This window comes from Gadus morhua, chromosome 16, assembly GCF_902167405.1.
Source record: "Gadus morhua chromosome 16, gadMor3.0, whole genome shotgun sequence".
NCBI lineage: Eukaryota > Metazoa > Chordata > Actinopteri > Gadiformes > Gadidae > Gadus > Gadus morhua.
In genome coordinates this window covers 3,135,672-3,155,493 of record NC_044063.1, presented here as the reverse complement: position 1 = coordinate 3,155,493, position 19,822 = coordinate 3,135,672, and the positions used below count along the sequence as shown (strand labels likewise).

General features: G+C 45.3%; 2 protein-coding genes across 8 annotated transcripts in view; both read right to left on the bottom strand.

Moving 5' to 3' along the window:
* LOC115560655 (uncharacterized) overlaps nt 1-19,822 on the bottom strand; it is a 553,265-nt gene that overhangs the window by 101,365 nt on the left and 432,078 nt on the right. The window lies entirely within an intron of this gene.
* The window catches only part of LOC115560657 (uncharacterized), a 360,390-nt gene that overhangs the window by 121,954 nt on the left and 218,614 nt on the right, over nt 1-19,822 (bottom strand). Inside the window, exons 27-30 of one of the 7 annotated variants that reach the window (XR_003979795.1) lie at nt 19,633-19,680; nt 18,692-18,769; nt 17,458-17,746; nt 15,919-17,275 (exon numbers count right to left, since the gene is read on the bottom strand). The exons of 2 other annotated variants lie outside the window; for them this stretch is intronic. Coding sequence is in view for 1 of the 5 variants with exons in the window: in XM_030380070.1 (XP_030235930.1) it covers nt 19,712-19,731 (20 nt within the window). In the remaining 4 variants the exon portion in view is untranslated. Of the gene's footprint in view, nt 1-15,918; nt 17,276-17,457; nt 17,747-18,691; nt 18,770-19,628; nt 19,732-19,822 lie in introns of those variants that run through there. 4 more of the 7 variants (XR_003979797.1, XR_003979796.1, XR_003979798.1 and 1 more) reach the window with 4 other exon arrangements.

The window sequence follows — 19,822 nt, the reverse complement described above, 5'->3', positions numbered from 1 at the left end:
ATTTTTAAGCGGGCACATGCTAGACCAATCAATATTAGTGTCCCCAGTCAAAAATATCTCTGTTTTCATCACCAGATCTATCCAACATCTCGCAGATTAAATCCAGGTATTTTATGTCGGCACTAGGTGGTCTATAGCAGCATCCAACCAGTATGGGTTTGGTCTGTGGGAGGTGAACCTGAATCCACAGGGACTCGATATCATCCATCATCAAATAATTTCCTACTTTAACAGGAATGTGATTCTGCACATACACAGCTACACCTCCACCATATCTTGTTCTATCTTTCCTAAATGGTGTGTATCCCTCCACAGCTAATTCAATATCCTCAAAAGATGCTTCAAGATGGGTTTCAGATATAGCCATAATGTGTATATCATTTGACTTCATTACCATACATAACTCAGGGATTTTATTTCTTAAGCTACATATATTCAAGTGAGCTATCAGCAGGCCTTTGACCGGTAGATTACTATTAAATGAACCCATGATGAAGTGAGAGAGCCATTGATGACGTACATTGCCTTTCAGCATTGCTGCAACAAGAAACACAATAATAAAACCTTTTGTCGGTAATTATAACATTATAAAAACAACAAAAAGGTATCAGTGACAGACATTATGTGTGTGAAAATGTCCGTCAGTATTAGACACAGGGGTCTTACCTCACTGCAGATAGTAGCCTACCTCAGACATTGAATCTGTCAAGATCACCAATGTCATTAATGACCATGACTTTTCCGTCTTCTGTAGTCGTCGTACCATTCAGCTTTATGAACACTTTACAGCTAGCAGTCCATGTAGACTGAATCTTGCTTTGCTTCCTCAGAATGCGTGCGCGCCTGGCGATCTCACCATTCCTCCTGGTGAGGTGTTTGTTAATGTACACCTCCGTTCCTTTTAGTTTCCGACCCCGTTTTAGGATCGAAATCTTGTTCTTTCTGTTGGTGAAGGTGTTGCCAGTGTCGTAGGGCTCAGAGTGGTCTCCCTCCCGCCCCGCGGGGCCGTTCTCCGGGGCTGTCACACTGGCGTATGACCGGTGTCTGGTCTTCAGTCCGCTGATGATTACGTTGTTCATGCGGGAGTATTGCTCCAGGTCGGCCACTGGACATTCCAAAACTTTAATAGTTTTGTCTTTCTCCGTGTTCAGTCTTTTGAGTGACTGAATTTTGGTGCAAAATTCATGTCGGTGCAAAATTCTGCTACCTAGTTAGAACAGGTATATTTCAAGTTCACATTGCACTGCTGTGGACACGTACCTCTCTCATTCCAGTGGAACGCAAACTGAGACAGGAACGCAAAAATCCAGCATATAGCCACCACTATCCAATAGAGGGCGCAGTTTAGTGGTGCAAAGGATCACGGATTTCCCGTGATCCGTATGGATCAACCCTCACGGGGCGGGACGCACGTGATCCGCGGGTCAGCTGACAAATAATAGTTGGGCGTTCACGTTCACGTGATCGGCGTATGCTTAATTAGGCTACTGAACATCTAGCGTGGCAGCATGGGGAGCGGCGGGGTGGAGGAGTTGGGGAGGCCTCCTGCAGTGATGTTGATAGGTTTTCAATGTAGTGAGTCCCCGGGACCCACAGGTGGCGAGTTGGGTGGGTCCCTGAGAAATTCAATGGGTCCCGACTCCCCAGTTTAAAAAATGTGTTTCTTTTTTATTATTATTCTATTTCTTAAATTAAATTAATAGTGTTAAACTCCTTGATGGTGGTATGATATGGTTAGAGCTGGAGTACTCAACCGTTCATGTTTAACACTAGAAACGCCGGGCCATTTTTACTTACTCCTAGCGCCGCAAGAGGGGTCAAATGACCCCTAAGTCATTTTAATGAGAGGCTGTGCATTTGCACATAATGATCACTAGGTGGTGCCAATGAGCTATTACCGCGCGAGCGCCACATTTGTGTGTGTGTGTGTGTCACAAGCCTAGTCCTCACGATTTTGTCATAAATGTACATATATTCAATCAGAAGGATTGCAAAAAAATCCTGTTTGATTTGCTCATTCGACACGAATGAGCACAGCATCGAGCAGTGGAAACGTGGGTTTATTTACTATGAAGTTCGTATTTTTAATTGTTGAAATGAAATCAGCGGTGACGAGCTAGTTGTATTGGTAGCGGCTAAATTAGCATGTCGCGATACTTTGTACAGGGGATCACGTCTGCGCCGAGTAGATGCGCAGAGGGTTGAAACAGCGCTTGTCCGATCTGCTCACAAGAAGGTTTCTTTGGCCAGTTACTGTGATTAAACACGAGTTGTTTAATATTCACAATGTATCGTTTTTCATGGGGAAAATGAGATGCGTCCCCGGGACGCATGGATAGTGAGTTTAGTGCGTCCTTTCAGATTTTAATGCGTCAGGGACGCAGGACGCGTACCTAGCAACATCACTGCTCCTGCATCATTTAAATCAGCTGTATGGGAGCACTTTGGCTTCCCTGTGCACTATAATGAAAACGGAATAAGGGTGGTGGACAAAACGGCCACGGTGTGTCGGCACTGTGGCACCAGAATGCCCTACGACAACGGCAACACCTTGAGCATGGCCAGCCACGTGAGGCGACATCATCCCGGTGTGCCGGTGCAATGGGAGAAAAAAAAAAGATGCGCAGCAACTACTCCCCGATACATTTAAGCAGTGCTTTCCTGCAAGCTCCGACCGGGCAAAAGCCATCACCAAATCGATTGGGGTGTTTATAGCGGCAGACATGAGGCCATACTCCGTTGTGGAGAATAAAGGCTTTAAAAACATGATTAAGGTGCTTGAGCCACGGTACGAAATACCCTCGCGCACCCACTTTACAACCAAGATCGTTCCCGAACTTTATGAGGAACAAAAAAAGATTATTGTGGATGAATTATCCAAGGCATCCTCCGTTGCCCTCACTACAGACAGGTGGACCTCTAGAGCCACTGAAAGTTACGTGACGGTGACTGCGCACTACATAACAGCGGAGTGGGAGATAAAGGAACAGTGCTGCAGACACGCACACTCTACGACAGCCACAACGGCACAAATCTGGCGCAGGTACTGACAGGAGCAGTAGCAGAGTGGAAGGTAGAGAGGCCAAAAAACAACATCCCAGTCACCACAGATAATGCCAAAAACCAAGTAAGTGCAGTGAAGGAAGCTGGACTGGGGCCACAGATAGGGTGCTTTGCCCACGTGATTAATTTAGCATACCAAAGGGGAATAACATCACACAAGATGGACAGACTGCTTGGGAGGATAAGAAAGGTGGTTTCATTTTTCCACCGCAGCACAACAGCAGCTCATGTGCTTAAAACAAAGCAGGAAATGCTACAGCTGCCTACTCACAAGCTGATACAGGATGTCCCAACAAGGTGGAAATCCACGTATAGCATGTTGGAGCGCTATCTTGAGCAGCAGAAAGCTATATTCTCTGCACTGACTGACAAGGCCCTGAAAAAAAAAATCTGAGACATTGTCACCTTGTCTGACGATGATGTGAACGTGGCAGAGGAGGTTCTCCAGGTGCTCAAACTACTCAAAATGGTTAGAAGCCTATTAAGCACTGAATCTGCTCCATCTGTATCCATGGTCCTTCCCCTAAAAACAAAGATTATACAATCCACGGCCCCAAGTGAGGGAGAAAGCATATTCAGCCGAGATGTCAAAGACATCGTTCATTTGACGTTGTCGAACTTGATGTCCTCCAAACGGAGTCCCGTGACAGCTGTTCTCAGAGCCTGGACCTCCGGGTCGGAGGCCTGATCACCTGCCATGCTGTTGTAGTCGATTCCCAGGTGGACAGCTCTTGCGATGGCCCGGGAGAAGCAATCAGCCACGTGATTGTCCTTACCCGCCACATGGCGGATGTCCGTTGTGAACTCTGAGATGTAGGCCAGCTGGCGCTGCTGCCGGGCAGACCACGGCTCCGAAACCTTCGCCATCGCAAACGTCAATGGCTTGTGGTCCACGAAAACTGAGAACGGCCGAGCCTCCAAAAGGAAACGGAAATGTCTAATGGAGAGGTAAAGGCCGAGGAGCTCTCGATCAAAGGTGCTATATTTCCGTTCACAGGGGTGGAGCTGCCGGCTGAAGAATGCCAGCGGCTGCCAGATGCCGTTCACCAACTGCTCATGCACGGCACCAAAAGCATAGTCCGAAGCGTCGGTGATCAGAGCAATCAGCGCCGCAGGCAAAGGGTGCGCCAGCATAGACGCCTCGGCCAATGCCGGTTTAGTATCCCCAAAGTCCGCCTCTCTCTCAGCGGTCCAGTCAATGATATGTTTCGCGGTCTTTCCCTTGAGTGCCTCATACAGGGGCCGCATGAGCCGGGCCGCACGGGGAACAAAACGGTGATAAAAATTCACCATCCCCAAAAACTCCTGCAGGGCTCGAACTGTGAGAGGGCGCTGGAAATCCGCCACTGCAGCCACCTTCGAGGGCAGGGGAACAGCTCCCTCCTTGGTGATGCGGTGGCCCAGGAAGTCAATGGCGATCCGGCCGAATTGTCACTTGGCCGGATTGACAATCAGGCCATGCTGGCTGAGCCGCTCGAAGAGTGTTCGCAGATGCTTCAAGTGCTCTGCCGTGGAGGCGCTGGCGATCAGAATGTCATCCAGGTAAACGAACAGGAATGGCAGGTCTCGCAGCACGGTGTCCATTAGTCGCTGAAAGGCCTGGGCCGCATTCTTCAGGCCGAACGGCATCCGTAAGAACTCGAACAGTCGAAACGGCGTGATCACCGCCGTCTTCGGGACGTCCTGCGGCTGGACGGGCACCTGGTGATAGCCCCGAACGAGGTCCACCTTGGAGAAAACTACCGCACCGGCCAGGCGGGCAGAAAAGTCCTGAATGTGGGGAATCGGGTAGCGGTCGGGTACCGTAATGTCATTGAGCCGGCGGTAATCCCCAGATGGACGCCACCCACCGCCAGGCTTCGGGACGATGTGGAGCGGGGAAGCCCAGGGGCTGTCCGACCGGCGGACAATTCCAACGCGCTCCAGGGTGTCAAACTCAGACCTAGCAACGGCGAGCTTAGCAGAGTCGAGGCGCCGGGCCCTGGCATAGACCGGCGGGCCAGTGGTCGCGATTTGATGCTCTACTCCGTGCTTGGTGGCGGCAGCTGAGAACGTGGGCTCCGTGAGCTCCGGGAATTCCGCGAGGAGGGGGGAAAACACATCGGAGGGTGAGAGTGCGCCCGACAGCTTTGTCGTGCCCGAGCCACTGAGCTCACATGCAAGGGAGCTAAAAGTCTCAGCACTTATCAAGCGCCGGTTCATCACATCCACCAATAGGCCATTGGCGCAGAGGAAATCGGCGCCGAGGAGGGGTGTGGACACCTCCGCGGTGACAAAATCCCAGCCGAAACGCTGACCCCGAAACATAAAGCAACAGTCCTAGTCCCAAAGGTGCGGATGGGGCTGTCGTTGGCGGCCTCCAGGGCGGGGCCGTGGCCGCCCCCTATTCTGTCAATGCGTGAAGCGGGCAGGACGCTCACCTGGGCCCCCGTGTCACACAGGAACTGTCCCCCAGAGCCTGTGTCTGGTGGACAGTTAGCGATGGCAGCTAGCGAGTGCCGGCCTGTGCATTTCCCGATGCCACGAAACTGCACGGGGGGCGGCACCTCCTAGCTTTTGGTCAATACAGGGCGTGGAAATAACACAGGCCTGCAGACTGCTGTGGCTGTCGTCGGGTCGCCGCGGCCACAGCGATGGTGTCCGTCATCTCCAGGTCGACGTGGTGTGGGCCAATACGGCCGTGCAGCGCTCGCGCCCGGCGGCAAAATAACGATCCGCCTCCCTAGCCAGAGTCCGAAAGTCTGTGGTGTGGCTGTAGGCTAGAGCTGCCCTGACACGCACTGGCAGCTGCTGCATAAATAATGCCCGAAACAAAAAACAAGGCCTATCAACCCCCAGGAGATTCAACATATGATCCATGTGTTCGGATGGTTTGGAGTCCCCGAGGCCATTCAATGCCAGAAGCTGCTCGCCCCGTTCAGCCTCCGACAAACAGAAAGTCTCCATCAGGAACCCCTTTAGCAACGCATACTTCCCACGGGCCGGGGGGTCCTCGAGAATATACATAGCCCTGGCCGCCGTCGAGCCACCGAGCGCGGGGACGACGTAATAAAACTTTGTTTCATCCGCCGTAATCCCCTTCATGGCGAACTGCGCCTCCGCTTGCGCGAACAAGACCCGCGGCTGCCGTTCCCAAAACTCCGGGAGCTTCAGGGAGACTGCCATCCCCAGAGCAGCAGCCACGGAACCGTCCGCAGAATCCAAATCCATAATCCAATCTCCGATCTGCGCGTCCTCGCTCTTCCAGCGCATAGAAAAGTAATCTGTTAAAACATCCGGAGTCTGTCAGGGTCACCAATGTAGGAGATGGTATAGAAATGAGGACGGAGACTTGGTTGCCGGTGAAAATATAAAGAGAAGGATTTATTTCCCCAAACACAGAACAACCCTGAACATCAAGAGGTGCGTTCCTTAAGTCGGGCGTCGCACCCCCAGATGGGTCTCACGCCCCCTTCCCTTAAAGGTGGCACGCACCATACACCATACACACAGTGAATTACGATACCGGAGAGATACCGCTACACCGGTATATTTTTGAAAGCGACATGTAGTTGAGACAATATCGCCATACCAGTATATTATATATTACTATGTTACCTTGTGAGCGATATTATATAAAGCCGACCGCTGCTCTCTGAGCCTACAAACCATGTTCAGCTGCTCAATCCCGCCCCTTACGCACGTAGCTTTCTCCCACCCACGGACGTTACGCATCACAACAAACTTTGATCAAAAACATGGCGGACACCGTGGTAGAGAGTACTGAACCCGTAAAGAATGTTTTTAACGTTTCTCGTGAGCACGAGAAAGTATCTGGTTCGCACGAGAAAGTATCTGGTGCGCATATCACTGGCTGTATGCGTGCGTGCGTGCGTCGTCAGCGTGTGAGTGCGGACGAGCGAGCGGTAGCGTGCATGTCATTTTAGTGAAGTAATGATCGAGTCCGGTTGTGTGTAAGAATAAAGTATTTTTAATTTTTTTATTTATTTATTTTTTCCCGATAATGACCGGCGTTCTATACATTATCCCTTACATATCTGTTGTTAAAGCACAGCTGTGCTTCGTTGCGCAAAAAAATTAAATAAACCTCAATGAATGGTAGATAGTCAATACTTGTGGCGTGGAGTTAAAACTACACACTTAACCCGTTTTGTTCAAAATATCGTCGTATATCGCCATTCGAACCAAAAATATTGAGACATGAGTTTTGGTCCATATCGCCCTATTCTACATCTACTCTGAACAATGGCTACTGGCCCCCTGCTGGGTGGCGCGACTGCTGCTGTCAGGGCCTTCTGCTCCAGCACACGGTTCAACAAGCCGATGAGAGACTGGACGCAGACACCCTCGGCCTGAGAAGAGGACGAGTGCCCCATTGACGACGGGTAGCAGATAAGGTCGGTGGTGTTATTAGCAGGGACTGTGTCTATTGCTGAAGTCTGAGCATGCGCACCGATGTTCTTTGGCCGGCAAGATTTGAATTGAGACATTGTTCTGGCCTCTCTCTGATGTTCGATGAGGTGTTCCTGAATCTCATTTGCTGTCCACTTCTCTGATATTTTGCACTTTAGGTCACTTGCAGGAGCGGGGTCAGGACCGTGTTTCACCAGCGTTATCGTGACCTCATGAGAGGGGTCCTCAACGTTTCGCCCCCTGCCTTCTCAGACAGACATCTGCGACATCCACAGCCCTATTCAAGCGTATCCAGTAGTCCATGGGACTCTCTCCAGCCAGAGGAAGTGTGTTATAAAAATCTGCTGGAGGCATTGAGGAGTAGGTTACCTCACTGAAATGTTGTTTCAGGATATCAAAGACAAGCTTGGAGTGTTCAGCTGGCCACAGCGATGGCATGCTGCGCAGGGTACCTTTAACAATGTCTCTGGCCTTTCCCATTAGTCTTGACATTATCTCCATGGAGCACTCTTGTGGGGGGACACCCAGCTTATTCAGGTAGACGCTCATCATTTCTTCCCACTCATGCACTGTGTGTCTGTCTAGTACGGTGGCTCTTTGACATCTGTCTTCATAACTAACGTTACTCCAGTCATGTTCAAGTCCGACCGTCAATGTCCTAAATTCAGACTACCGTTTTCTGACTATCTGCGCTACCCATAAATCCGTTAAGTTGGCTAGCAATGTTCTCCCCTATCTCGTATGCTAATTGTGTAATGAGGTTCCCTAGCTCTGAGGAACTCGCCTCGGGACTAGACACTGGCTGACGTTGAGAATGTTCATCAGTATGCGTGTGAGGGTATGAGAATACAGGGCGGCCCACTGGGCTAACACCACTACCAATGTCTGAAGCATCCCCTAATCTACGCATATGCGGTGCGGGGGAATGTGCATCAGTGTGGAAGCGTGTGGAAGAGAGCACAGGTTTGCCTAGTGCACCAGCCCCTTTAACCGGCGTGCACTCCACCCTACTCATAAGCCTACCCCTACCTAGGCTTAACAGCACAGCGTCCCCACGACTGAGAGGTTTCTGCACATCCTTACCGTCATTTTTGCAAAGGTTGTCATGTGTTAGACTATGGTAATATATATGAATAAGGAACAAACGCAAATATCGAGAAAGCAAAAGAAAAACACAATTATACTAGGTGAGATAGAGGCAATAAAGAATTACAATTTACACATTAAATAACAGTAGACCAAGTACTTGTCAACGTCCCGAAGAGGTTCCTACTCGTTACTGCAACCTCCGGCGATAACCCTGGCGATGATACGACGCTGAAGTTGGCATCCGATTCGCAGCATCCGATTCGGCTTGAAAACCACTTAGAATCTTCTAATCGGTCCTGATTGAAAACCACTACACCTAGACTCTTCAAATTTGGACTACATTATCACAGTGAGGCTATACATTATGTAAAACATAGTTTCAGATTTGTGAAACCTTTACCCTATTTGTGAAAATGCAATACAGGCTTATTTGAATGCTTTTTAGGGGTCCAGACCGCATTGCATTTTCACAAATAGGTTAAAGGTTTCACAAATCTGAACCTATGTTTTACATAATGTATAGCCTCACTGTGATAATTTAGTCCAGATTTGAAGAGTCTAGGTGTAGTGGTTTTTAATCAGGATCAGTTCTAATGCGGTCTGGACCCCTAAAAAGCATTAAAATGTGCCTTTATTGCATTTTCACAAATAGGGTAAAGGTTTCACAAATCTGAAACTATGTTTTACATAATGTATAGCCTCACTGTGATAATTTAGTCTAGATTCGAAGAGTCTAGGTGTAGTGGTTTTCAATCAGGACCCGTTCTAATGCAGTCTGGACCCCTAAAAAAGCATTAAAATGGGCCTGTATTGCATTTCCACAAATAGAAAAAAGGTTTCACAAATCTGTAACTATGTTTATTGTAATGTATAGCCTCACTGTGATAATTGAGTCCAGATTTGAAGAATCTGGGTGTAGTGGTTTTCAATCAGGACCGATTTAAAGTGGACCAGCTGCTGAATCGGACGCTGCGAATCGGATGCCAACTTCAGCGTCGTGGCGATGATCTGAAGCGATGAGATCCGGGTCACGGCACCAATGTAGCCGGCGCGGTCTGCATATCGCCGACTACTGCGTTGTGTTCCAGTGCACTGAAGACAGGACGCTGACGTTTTTTTATGGCACTTTATTCTGTAGGCTGTAAGTTCAATGAGAGAAAAGACTCAGGACTCTATCTTCACGGAATGAACCTGCCTCTCTCAATCCAGTGGAATGCAAAACGAGCACTAATAGTATTTCAAAATTTCGAAAATAAAATACAAGAAAACGTTTTAATTAACACATTCTAAACCTGGTATTGGGAGTAGGCTACATACCTGTACAAGTTCAACGAGAGCAAAGATTCAGTACTCTATCTTCACGGAAGGAACCAGCCTAACATAAGAAAAAGGACAACTGAAACATTTCGGCTATAGCCTACTACACGAAGATAGAATGGCGAGCGTAAACCACGAGGTTAGCTAACAATCTAAGCTCACAAAACATAAATGTTCTCGACAAAACATGACTAAATTTAAGTTCACTCATCTTGAAATACATTTACAAGTTACCATATACACTAAAATTAAAGTTAGAACAGGTATATTTCAAGTTCACGTTGCACTGCTGTGGACACGTACCTCTCTCAATCCAGTGGAATGCAAGAAAGGAACGGAAAAATCCAGGGTATAGTCACCACTATCCAATAGAGGGCGCAGTTACACAACAAATAAATCTCCCAATACCTAAGAACTATCAGAGAATGGCTAATATGATTAAAACGGGCTCTGGAACTATCATGAACAACACAAGATTTTGGCAGTGGCTGTGGGTCAGTAGAGGGCGCTAGGACGCCACCCCTCCGTGAAATATTCACTTGAATATATCTGCCAACTATTATTCAACTATTATCAATACGAAATAAATCAACAAAAATACATAGCGTTTATCCTCGCTTAATTGTGTGAGATACTTGTCTTGTCACTGCCAGGAACCATTTAAATGCGTCTGAACGTCAATGATTTGGGCTAGGCTATATTGGTCATTCGAAATAAAGCCCTCCTCCTAGTCAGGGGCGCCGGTGTTGTGCCGAATTTCGACCCCCCGCATATTACGACCCCCCCTTCACGTGAACGCGCATTCACTTATTGTCAACGCCCCATACTTTTGTTTTGTTTTGTTTTGTCTTGTTTTTGTTTTATTTATTTCTTATTGCTTATGTTTATTTATTTTTACACAATGTCTTGTTTATTAAAAAATGTATGATGACTATATGCTCTGTAAGGTGACCTTGGGTGTCTTGAAAGGCGCCTCTAAATTAAATGTATTATTATTATTATTATTATACTTTCATTTAGTTCGAGGCGCTCTTCCTTCCGACAATATTAGTCTAAATTAGTGTTTACATTCTATCACAACATCACAAGTTGAGCAACTTATCACAGAAAGCGATGGCCTATTTTAGATTGTAAATTTGAAGATGAACACATCGCAATGGAACCTCCGACGGCGACGACCCATGTAGGCCTACGCTACAACATTCACGATAATGAACTACGAGAGAACTTACATACGTAATAGTTAAAAGTAATACATTAATGCATTATGTTATTTACTCATATTAATTTTGACAACCTCTTGGTAGCCTACCCTGGAAAGCACATTTAACTGTGACTGATCCAAAACTAAGGAAATCCGTTTACTAGGTACAGACTCAGTGAGCACAGCCTCGCCTTCGAGAGAGTGAAGGATATTGGATATATTGGATATATATTGAATATATCCAATATATATTTTCGATAAATTGAATATATACTGGATATACTGGATATATTCAATATCCAGCCAATTTAGCCTGCCATATTCATCACCCATCTCCTATTTCTTGTTTGCAAAGTCTGAGAAACGTATTGACTGTCGAGTGTCGAGTGTTACTGAAAAGACAACATTTTCTTCATTATGAAGTCTTCGGCTTTGAACTTCAGGTGACCATTCTCCAATTATCACGAAAGTTTAGGTGAGTGACAGCTCACATGCCTGTGGTGGCCTGTGAAGGATATTGGATATATTCAATATATATTCAATGTATAGAATATATCCAATATATATTTTGGATACATTGAATATATATATATATATATATATATATATATATATATATATATATATATATATATATATATATATATACTATATTCAATATCCAGGCAATTTAGCCTGCCATATTCAACCCCCCCTCCTATTTCCTGTTTGCAAAGTCTGAGACACTTCAAATTTGTTGGGCTTACATCGTTAGGTCACGGGATGTGACTGTAGAAATTTCAGACGTGTAGTCACAACAGGGGACATTTGGCGGGGGGGGGGGGGTTGTATTCTGGCAGGCAAGCCTGCCGTATTTCGACCCCCCTCCTATTTCTTGTTTGCAAAGTCTGAGACACTTCAAATTTTTTGGGGTTACATCGTTAGGCCACTGGATGTGACTGTAGTAATTTCAGACGTGTAGTCATAACAGGGGACATTTGGCAGGTGTGTGTGTGTGTGGGGGGGGGGGGGCGTTGTATTCTCACAGCCAATTCATGCCGGCAGAATTACTCACTATTTCAAAATGCTCCCAGTGTTGATGCCTATTGCCTACCATGTCAATATAATGAACAGTATACATTATGAATATGTGTATGGATGTACATATGTATGTATATGTATGCATGAAGTAATTGCAATTAACAACTTCTGACTTTGAGGAATATTCTAGAATAGACTTCCTTTCAGAAATCCTATGTAACATCAACTGATATCAAAGTTGAACACACATTACATTAATGAGCCCTACAAAAGTTTGGTGCAAGTACAAAAGTAGTGTATACATTTACATTTTTTTGTGACAATAACCTGACTGTAATGAATGCGAAGGATGCCAAGAATAGGTTTCAAGCGCAGAGCATGATAGAATGTTTATTAACACAATTCCCAAGAAGTAGGCTGGAGATGGGTCAAGGGACAGGCAGGAGGTCATACACAGGAAATTTGATGGGTAGGCGAAGTCCAGGCAGGGAGCAGGCTATGAGTTGAAGACTACATTAGTCAGGCAAACTGGTCGATGCACGGTAATCCATATATAGGTAATATTAAAAAAAGGCACAGTACGGTTGTGGTGAAAACAAACAAGAAATAGGAGATGGGTGATGAATATGGCAGGCTAAATTGGCTGGATATTGAATATATACAGTATATACAGTATATATACAATATATCGAAAATATATATTGGATATATTCAATATATATCCAATATATCCAATATCCTTCACTCTCTCGTAGGCGAGGCTGTGCTCACTGAGTCTGTACCTAGTAAAGGATTTCCTTAGTTTTGGATCAGTCACAGTTAAATGTGCTTTCCAGGGTAGGCTACCAAGAGGTTGTCAAAATTAATATGAGTAAATAACATAATGCATTAATGTATTACTTTTAACTATTACGTATGTAAGTGCTCTCGTAGTTCATTATCGTGAATGTTGTAGCGTACATGGGTCGTCGCTGTCGGAGGTTCCATTGCGATGTGTTGGTCTTCAAACTTATAATCTAAAATATGCCATCGCTTTCTGTGATAAGTTGCTCAACCTGTGATGTTGTGATAGAATATAAACACTAATTTAGACTAATATTGTCGGAAGGAAGAGTGCCTCGAACTAAATGAAAGTATGGGGCGTTGACAATAAGCGAATGCGCGTTCACGCGAAGGGGGGTCGTAATACGCGGGGGGGTCGAAATTCGGCACAACACCCAAGTGCCCCTGACTGCAGCCCGCAGATCGAGGAGGAGCTAAATGTGGGCGGGGTTAAACGTTTAACCCCGCCCACATTTAAGGAAAATTCCGCGCAGCATCATGGACTCCGACGGAAATACGTATTTCCGTTCCGTATTTGACATGGCTAATATAATTGAGTGTACGAAATAATATGTGTCTATACTAAAAAATACATTTGAAATGACAAGTTAAAAGTAGGAATGTCTAAGTCTATCAAATGCATGAACTTCTTTCCATATTACCGGTAAGTCATCGTAGCTTTTCATTGGCGCAAGAAAATTCAAGTGCCCCTGACTGCAGCCCGCAGATCGAGGAGGAGCTAAATGTGGGCGGGCTTAAACGTTTAAGCCCGCCCACATTTAAGGAAAATTCCGCGCAGTATCATGGACCAGACGGAAATACGTTCTCCCGCTTCTGTCTTTGGTTTATTTGACTTAGCTAATATAATTGTGTACGAGTGTACGAAATAATATGTGTCTATACTAAAAAAGACATTTGAAATGACAAGTTAAAAGGCTGCATCCGAATACCTAGTACATACTATTTCTGTCTAGTGTCTACTACTTGACCATACTACACTTGACTGTGTAGTACGGTCTACAGACATGCGTAGAACGCCGCCGAAACTCCACCGGATGTTTGGAGATGACGTATCTCCAACGCGAATGGCTCTTGAAATGGATATCTCTGCTAGAAGGCGTCGTCGTCGGTCATCTCGTAGAGCGACTTACCGGCAGGTTATGTTGTATATATGTGGACATTTGGTAAGTCATTTTTTTGGAATAATAATAATACGTTTACAGTTATTTGTTACTCCGTGAAAAAGACGATTGAAGTTAATTTTTCCTTTTTTATTGAACACACACACACACACACACACACACACACACACACACACACACACACACACACACACACACACACACACACACACACACACACACACACACACACACACACACACACACACACACACACACACACACACACACACACACACACACACACACACAAATAAAAAGCCGCTGTTGGTGGTGTCGGGTCAGCCATCTCTTCTTCGTTTGTTACCAGACTCCGGTTGCATTGTGGGATACCGTAGTGTGGTCCGTGGTTCACTTTGGCGGTAGTATGCATTTGGAAACGACTTCCGTACTACAGAATGCATACCGAGTATTCGGACGCGCTAGATTTTTCGCATACTACAAAATGCATACTATATAGTATGCAAGTACGAGTATTCGGATGCAGCCATAGTCTATCAAATGCATGAACCCTTTTCCATATTACCGGTAAGTCATTATGCTGTGCTGTGCTGTATTGATGTTTGAGAATGTGCTGCCGGATCTCCGCCACCAGATGGCGCCCGAGAGGATAAAACCATGGGTTAAACGTTTAGACCCGCCCACATTTAGCTCCGCCGCTCGAAAGCGGGAGAACGCATGATACTGCGCGGAATTTTCCTTAAATGTGGGCGGGCTTAAACGTTTAAGCCCGCCCACATTTAGCTCCTCCTCGATCTGCGAGCTGCAGTCAGGGGTTACTAAGAAAATTTGCCATCGGGTCGCACCAGTGTGCGCCCCAGGCCAATGGTATCGCTTTTCTTTTTTGTTATCACCACATGATTGGACAATTCAGCGAATCAATCAAATATGCTAACTCCCTCAGCAGCATTCGCGCAACACAACTAGATGTAGAGAAGACCTGTCTGTCAAGGACAGACGTGGTGCAATTGGAGCTTCCAGTAGTAGGTCACGCCTAGGCGATTCCCATAGTGAAACACCGAGCGAAGTTAGAAAAATAACATAAATAACCTGTCCATGGGCTTGATTGTCCATGTAGCGTCGTCTTGTTTGCCTTCGTAATTTCCCTATGGTCTCCGCGGTAAACGTTACAACGCTTTGAACTGTGGGCAATTTCCCTTAGGTGAAGTCTGCACTGATATGGACCATGATGGCGCCCATTCATTCTTATGTAAACCATGGATATGGACTCACAGAAAGGGCTCGGTAAGTGTGGACTCAAACCCTCACGCCCTTTGGATTTTGACATTGGGACAGCCCTAAAGCCTTAAAGGGGACATATCATACCACCAGGTGTGAGTATGATTAGCCATTACAAGCCGTTTTCAAAATGTGCAGCATTGTGACATCACAGGGGGGCGTGTCCACCTAGATCTTTGCTGGATAGATGAGCAACGTTTACTTCATTCCACTGGGTAGGCTGGTAGACTGATCTATCCAGCACACATCTAGGTGGACACGCCCACCTGTGATGTCTCAATGCTGCACATTTTCAAACCTGCTTGTAATGGCTAATCACACTCACACCTGGTGGTATGATATGCCCCCTTTAATAATTTTCCGAGAACACGCAGCAAAGTCTGTGAGTCCGGACATTGGGATAGGGCATATAGGTCACAGCTTACAAGTAAAGGTCCTTTTACATTGAGCGCAATTTTATACCCATGTCAATCTAATAATTACTAATCTGAACGGGACTTCTAGCCCTACTTGAGTAGACTAGTTTTAATTGATATTGAATATGTTGGACAATGAAGCAAGAAGGCAGCCTTTCCCACCTTTCCCACTTTTATTTTTCACCAAACAGACATCTGAACCTTCCTGGCTCGGGCTCAGAAAGTTAACATAATATATATAAAAACAATGAACTGACACAATCGTAGTGGATTGTTAAATAATCATTATCTTGCTTTGGCACAATGTCAACACAAATGTTCAGAAAAAAGTTGTTTCAGTGATCACAACCATCTATACCTCTATACCTGTCTATAGGAGGTACCTGAGGGGAACAGCTTAGTACTAGCGGAGGAAGGAGGATCTATTCTAAACATGATATCAATAATTACTTTACAAGGTCAAGACTTTTGGAAAAAGACTGCAGACTGAAAACTCATCTCTTGTTTTTTGTAATATAGCAATTAAAGAAGCTCCCTTATTGAATGCATTTCATGTACTTGCATGATTCCTGCTTTTTGGGTTTCATCTTCCATTGTGGAATGCAATTACTGTAAGTTGCTTTGCACTTAAGTGTCAGCTAAATAAATGTAATGTAAAAGTACAGAATTTAATAAATCGGTCTATATTTTGAATTTCTGTGGAAGTGGCCGATAACACTAACCTGACTCTCGCCCGATGAATTTTTTCCACCTAGCTCCACTCATCCATGCATGATCAATCCATTGGAGCGGTGTTTTAGAAGGATGGGCCATAACAAAAATCCTTGATTGGATAAACCACTTGTCCGTCATCTTTATTGACGTGCTACTTCAACCACTCACATCGAAACCAACCCGTGACGCTGATCAGAGCGTTCTCTGATGTTCTTTTAAAGAAAGAATATTCGCTAGATTGAACAACACTGATGAAATAGCATCATCAATGTTGAGGCTTGCCTCCTCGATGCGAGCCGCCATTGTTGTCTGAATCAAAACAGTCCCTTGTCCGCTACGTCACATATATACAAATCCCGCCCGACAGTCCTGATTGGCTCGACCATTAAATCTGGTCCCCAAATCTGGGAGCGATCCCAGATGGATGAGTGGAGCTAGTTGGAGCGAAATTCCTCTGTGGTCGCGAGTCAGGTTACATTAACACAGCACAGGGTCGCAACTGATGCTGACGCTTCAAAAATGCCTTGGCAGAGTATGTGCATCTTGACCACTGGTGGAGCAAAGCTGCATGAGCAATTGTGCCATTTAAACAGTTTATACGGTAAAGATGGACTCGACAAGAGCCTAGCTCTTACGGCTGCTTACACTTTTGAATAATCTTTCTGTCGTCATCATCTGGCCGTATCCCAACGACCAGGATGCATTCACAGACAGCTTCACTGTTTCAGGTAATTCTGCATATCTTCACTGTTTTCTTTGGACGGAGCCATCTAGTTCACTATGGCACTTCATCAATTCTGAGGAAGCAAACAGACAGGTCCTTAGTGCACATACAAAAACCAAGTTCAACTCAATTGCAACTGCGACCACATTACATTACTACCACAAATAATATTGAATGGAAACGAATGGATCCCGTAAAAGAGGGGAGCTGCTCAAATGGGCTGGACGTTCACTGTGTGTGGGTGAAGTACGTTACCTGTCAATAACTGATGAGTCTCGACCGGTAGGTGCTTCAGGTCAGTCAGACAATTCAGCAGGTCCTGTGCTGTTGCCTTTCCTGGTGGTCTTCGGCCCTTCCACCGCACCAACATCATCAGCTTCTGCATGGCCACAGGTCTATGTTCTGCCTTGATTTCATCCAAATCTTTGGTCGTTAGCTCCAGGTGGATGGCAGCCGGCTCCCACTCCTGTCCCAGCGTATCGGCCACATTCATGAGCTCCTTGTCAGTCAGTCTGTCCTGTGGAGTGGGTTTCAGTGATGCTGTCTGAAAAAAAGACAAAGGCTACATCCGAATACCTAGTACATACTATTTCTGTCTAGTGTCTACTACTTGACCATACTACACTTGACTGTGTTGTAGAGTCTACAGACATGCGTAGAACGCCTACGAACGCCGCCGAAACTCCACCGGATGTTTTTTGAGATGACGTATCTCCCCCCAGATGGCGGCAAAATTTACCTGTTTCCCGTCTTGTTATCGTTAGTATTAAATAAAAAAATGTCTCTTTCTACGCGAATGGCTCTTGAAATGGATATCTCTGCTAGAAGGCGTCGTCGTCGGTCATCTTGTAGAGCGACTTACCGGCAGGTCATGTTGTATATATTTGGACATTTGGTAAGTCATTTTTTTGGAATAATAATAATACATTTACAGTTATTTGTTACTCCGTGAAAAAGACGATTGAAGTTAATTTTTCCTTTTTTATTGAACACACACACACACATACACACACACACACACACACACACACACACACACACACACACACACACACACACACACACACACACACACACACACACACACACACACACACACACACACACACACACACACACACACACACACACAAATAAAAAGCCGCTGTTGGTGGTGTCGGGTCAGCCATCTCTTCTTCGTTTGTTACCAGACTCCGGTTGCATTGTGGGATAGCGTAGTGTGGTCCGTGGTTCACTTTGGCGGTAGTATGCATTCGGAAACGACTTCCGTACTACAGAATGCATACTGAGTATTCGGACGCGCTAGATTTTTCGCATACTACAAAATGCATACTATATAGTATGCAAGTACGAGTATTTGGATGCAGCCAAAGACAATCCACATACAGGCAGATCAAGACATCTCAAAATAGAAAACACTCACGAAACATACTTCTTAATCATTTGTCCTGAGACCAATCATCTGATTCAAAAGATGACACCCGCTCACCTGACACATCAACCGTGCAAGGTTTCTTATGGGCCACTTCTTCTGATTTACTTCCTTTTCTTTTCCGGCCACCATTTCCTGAAGACGAACATTATATAAATTGTCAATTTATTTATGTGTAAATTCTGCCCTGTTCCCTTTCAAGGAAATGCTCTGTGACCCTGTGATACCAACTAGCTGTCTTTTCCAGTGACCATCATTGTCCTCTCAGTGGCCAGCTGAGATAGGCTGGTTAAACGGCCTTGGCCCATTGTGTTACGGGTGTAGGACTTGAGCCACTTTAAACAGGAGAAGCTCCTTTCTACACCTGCAGATGTAGCTCCTATTGTTGCCACTAATGAGAACATTTTGTAAAGCTGAGGCATTGCACTGTCCAACTCCATTGTTAAGGTTGCAGATAAGGACCCAGGTGCAGACCAGATGCAATATATAAAAAAAATATATATAAAATAAAATATATATATATTTATTCATTTTCTTCAGGATTCAAACAAAGGGTAGACAGGTCAAAAAGTTAATCTTAGAGTCAAAACTGTAACGCACAAAAGATCCAGGCAAAGTTCCAACATGGAATGAAAAATCCCAAAACAGAAAACGCTATGGGATAATGCAGTGTGACGCTATGGGAATTTATGAGAAGGAAATCTAGTCAGTCGACCTGCGATAAGCAGCTGATTCTGAACAAACTTGTCTTTGAGATGGACGTTTTCTAACGCATTTTTTTAACACAACAGTATATAGTTGACCATTTAATTTTTTAAGTTTTAGGGGAGGCCAAGCTTCCCTTGTAGTCTTAGAGAAATTGCCACTGGTTTACTGGGTTAGGGTGAGTCTACAAACCTGTAACAAGCCTATGAAAGGTATCCGGTCAAATCAGCATTTTTAGAAGAAAATATGTAATATGTTCTCAGAGGAGCCAAGGAACACAGCACAACCCTTACCTTTGTTTTGTTTCCTTTGCTTTACCAACGTCTTGTCGTCTATATGTCCTAGGATATGTTAAAGGATCGTCAGTCCATCTTACGATGTCAGCCATAAACCTACCAAGTGTAACGTTTTATTCCACACAAATGTAATCCTGAGTGGAAGATAATGAATCAGTGGATCCCAGTGGATTAAAGGACAAAGAAG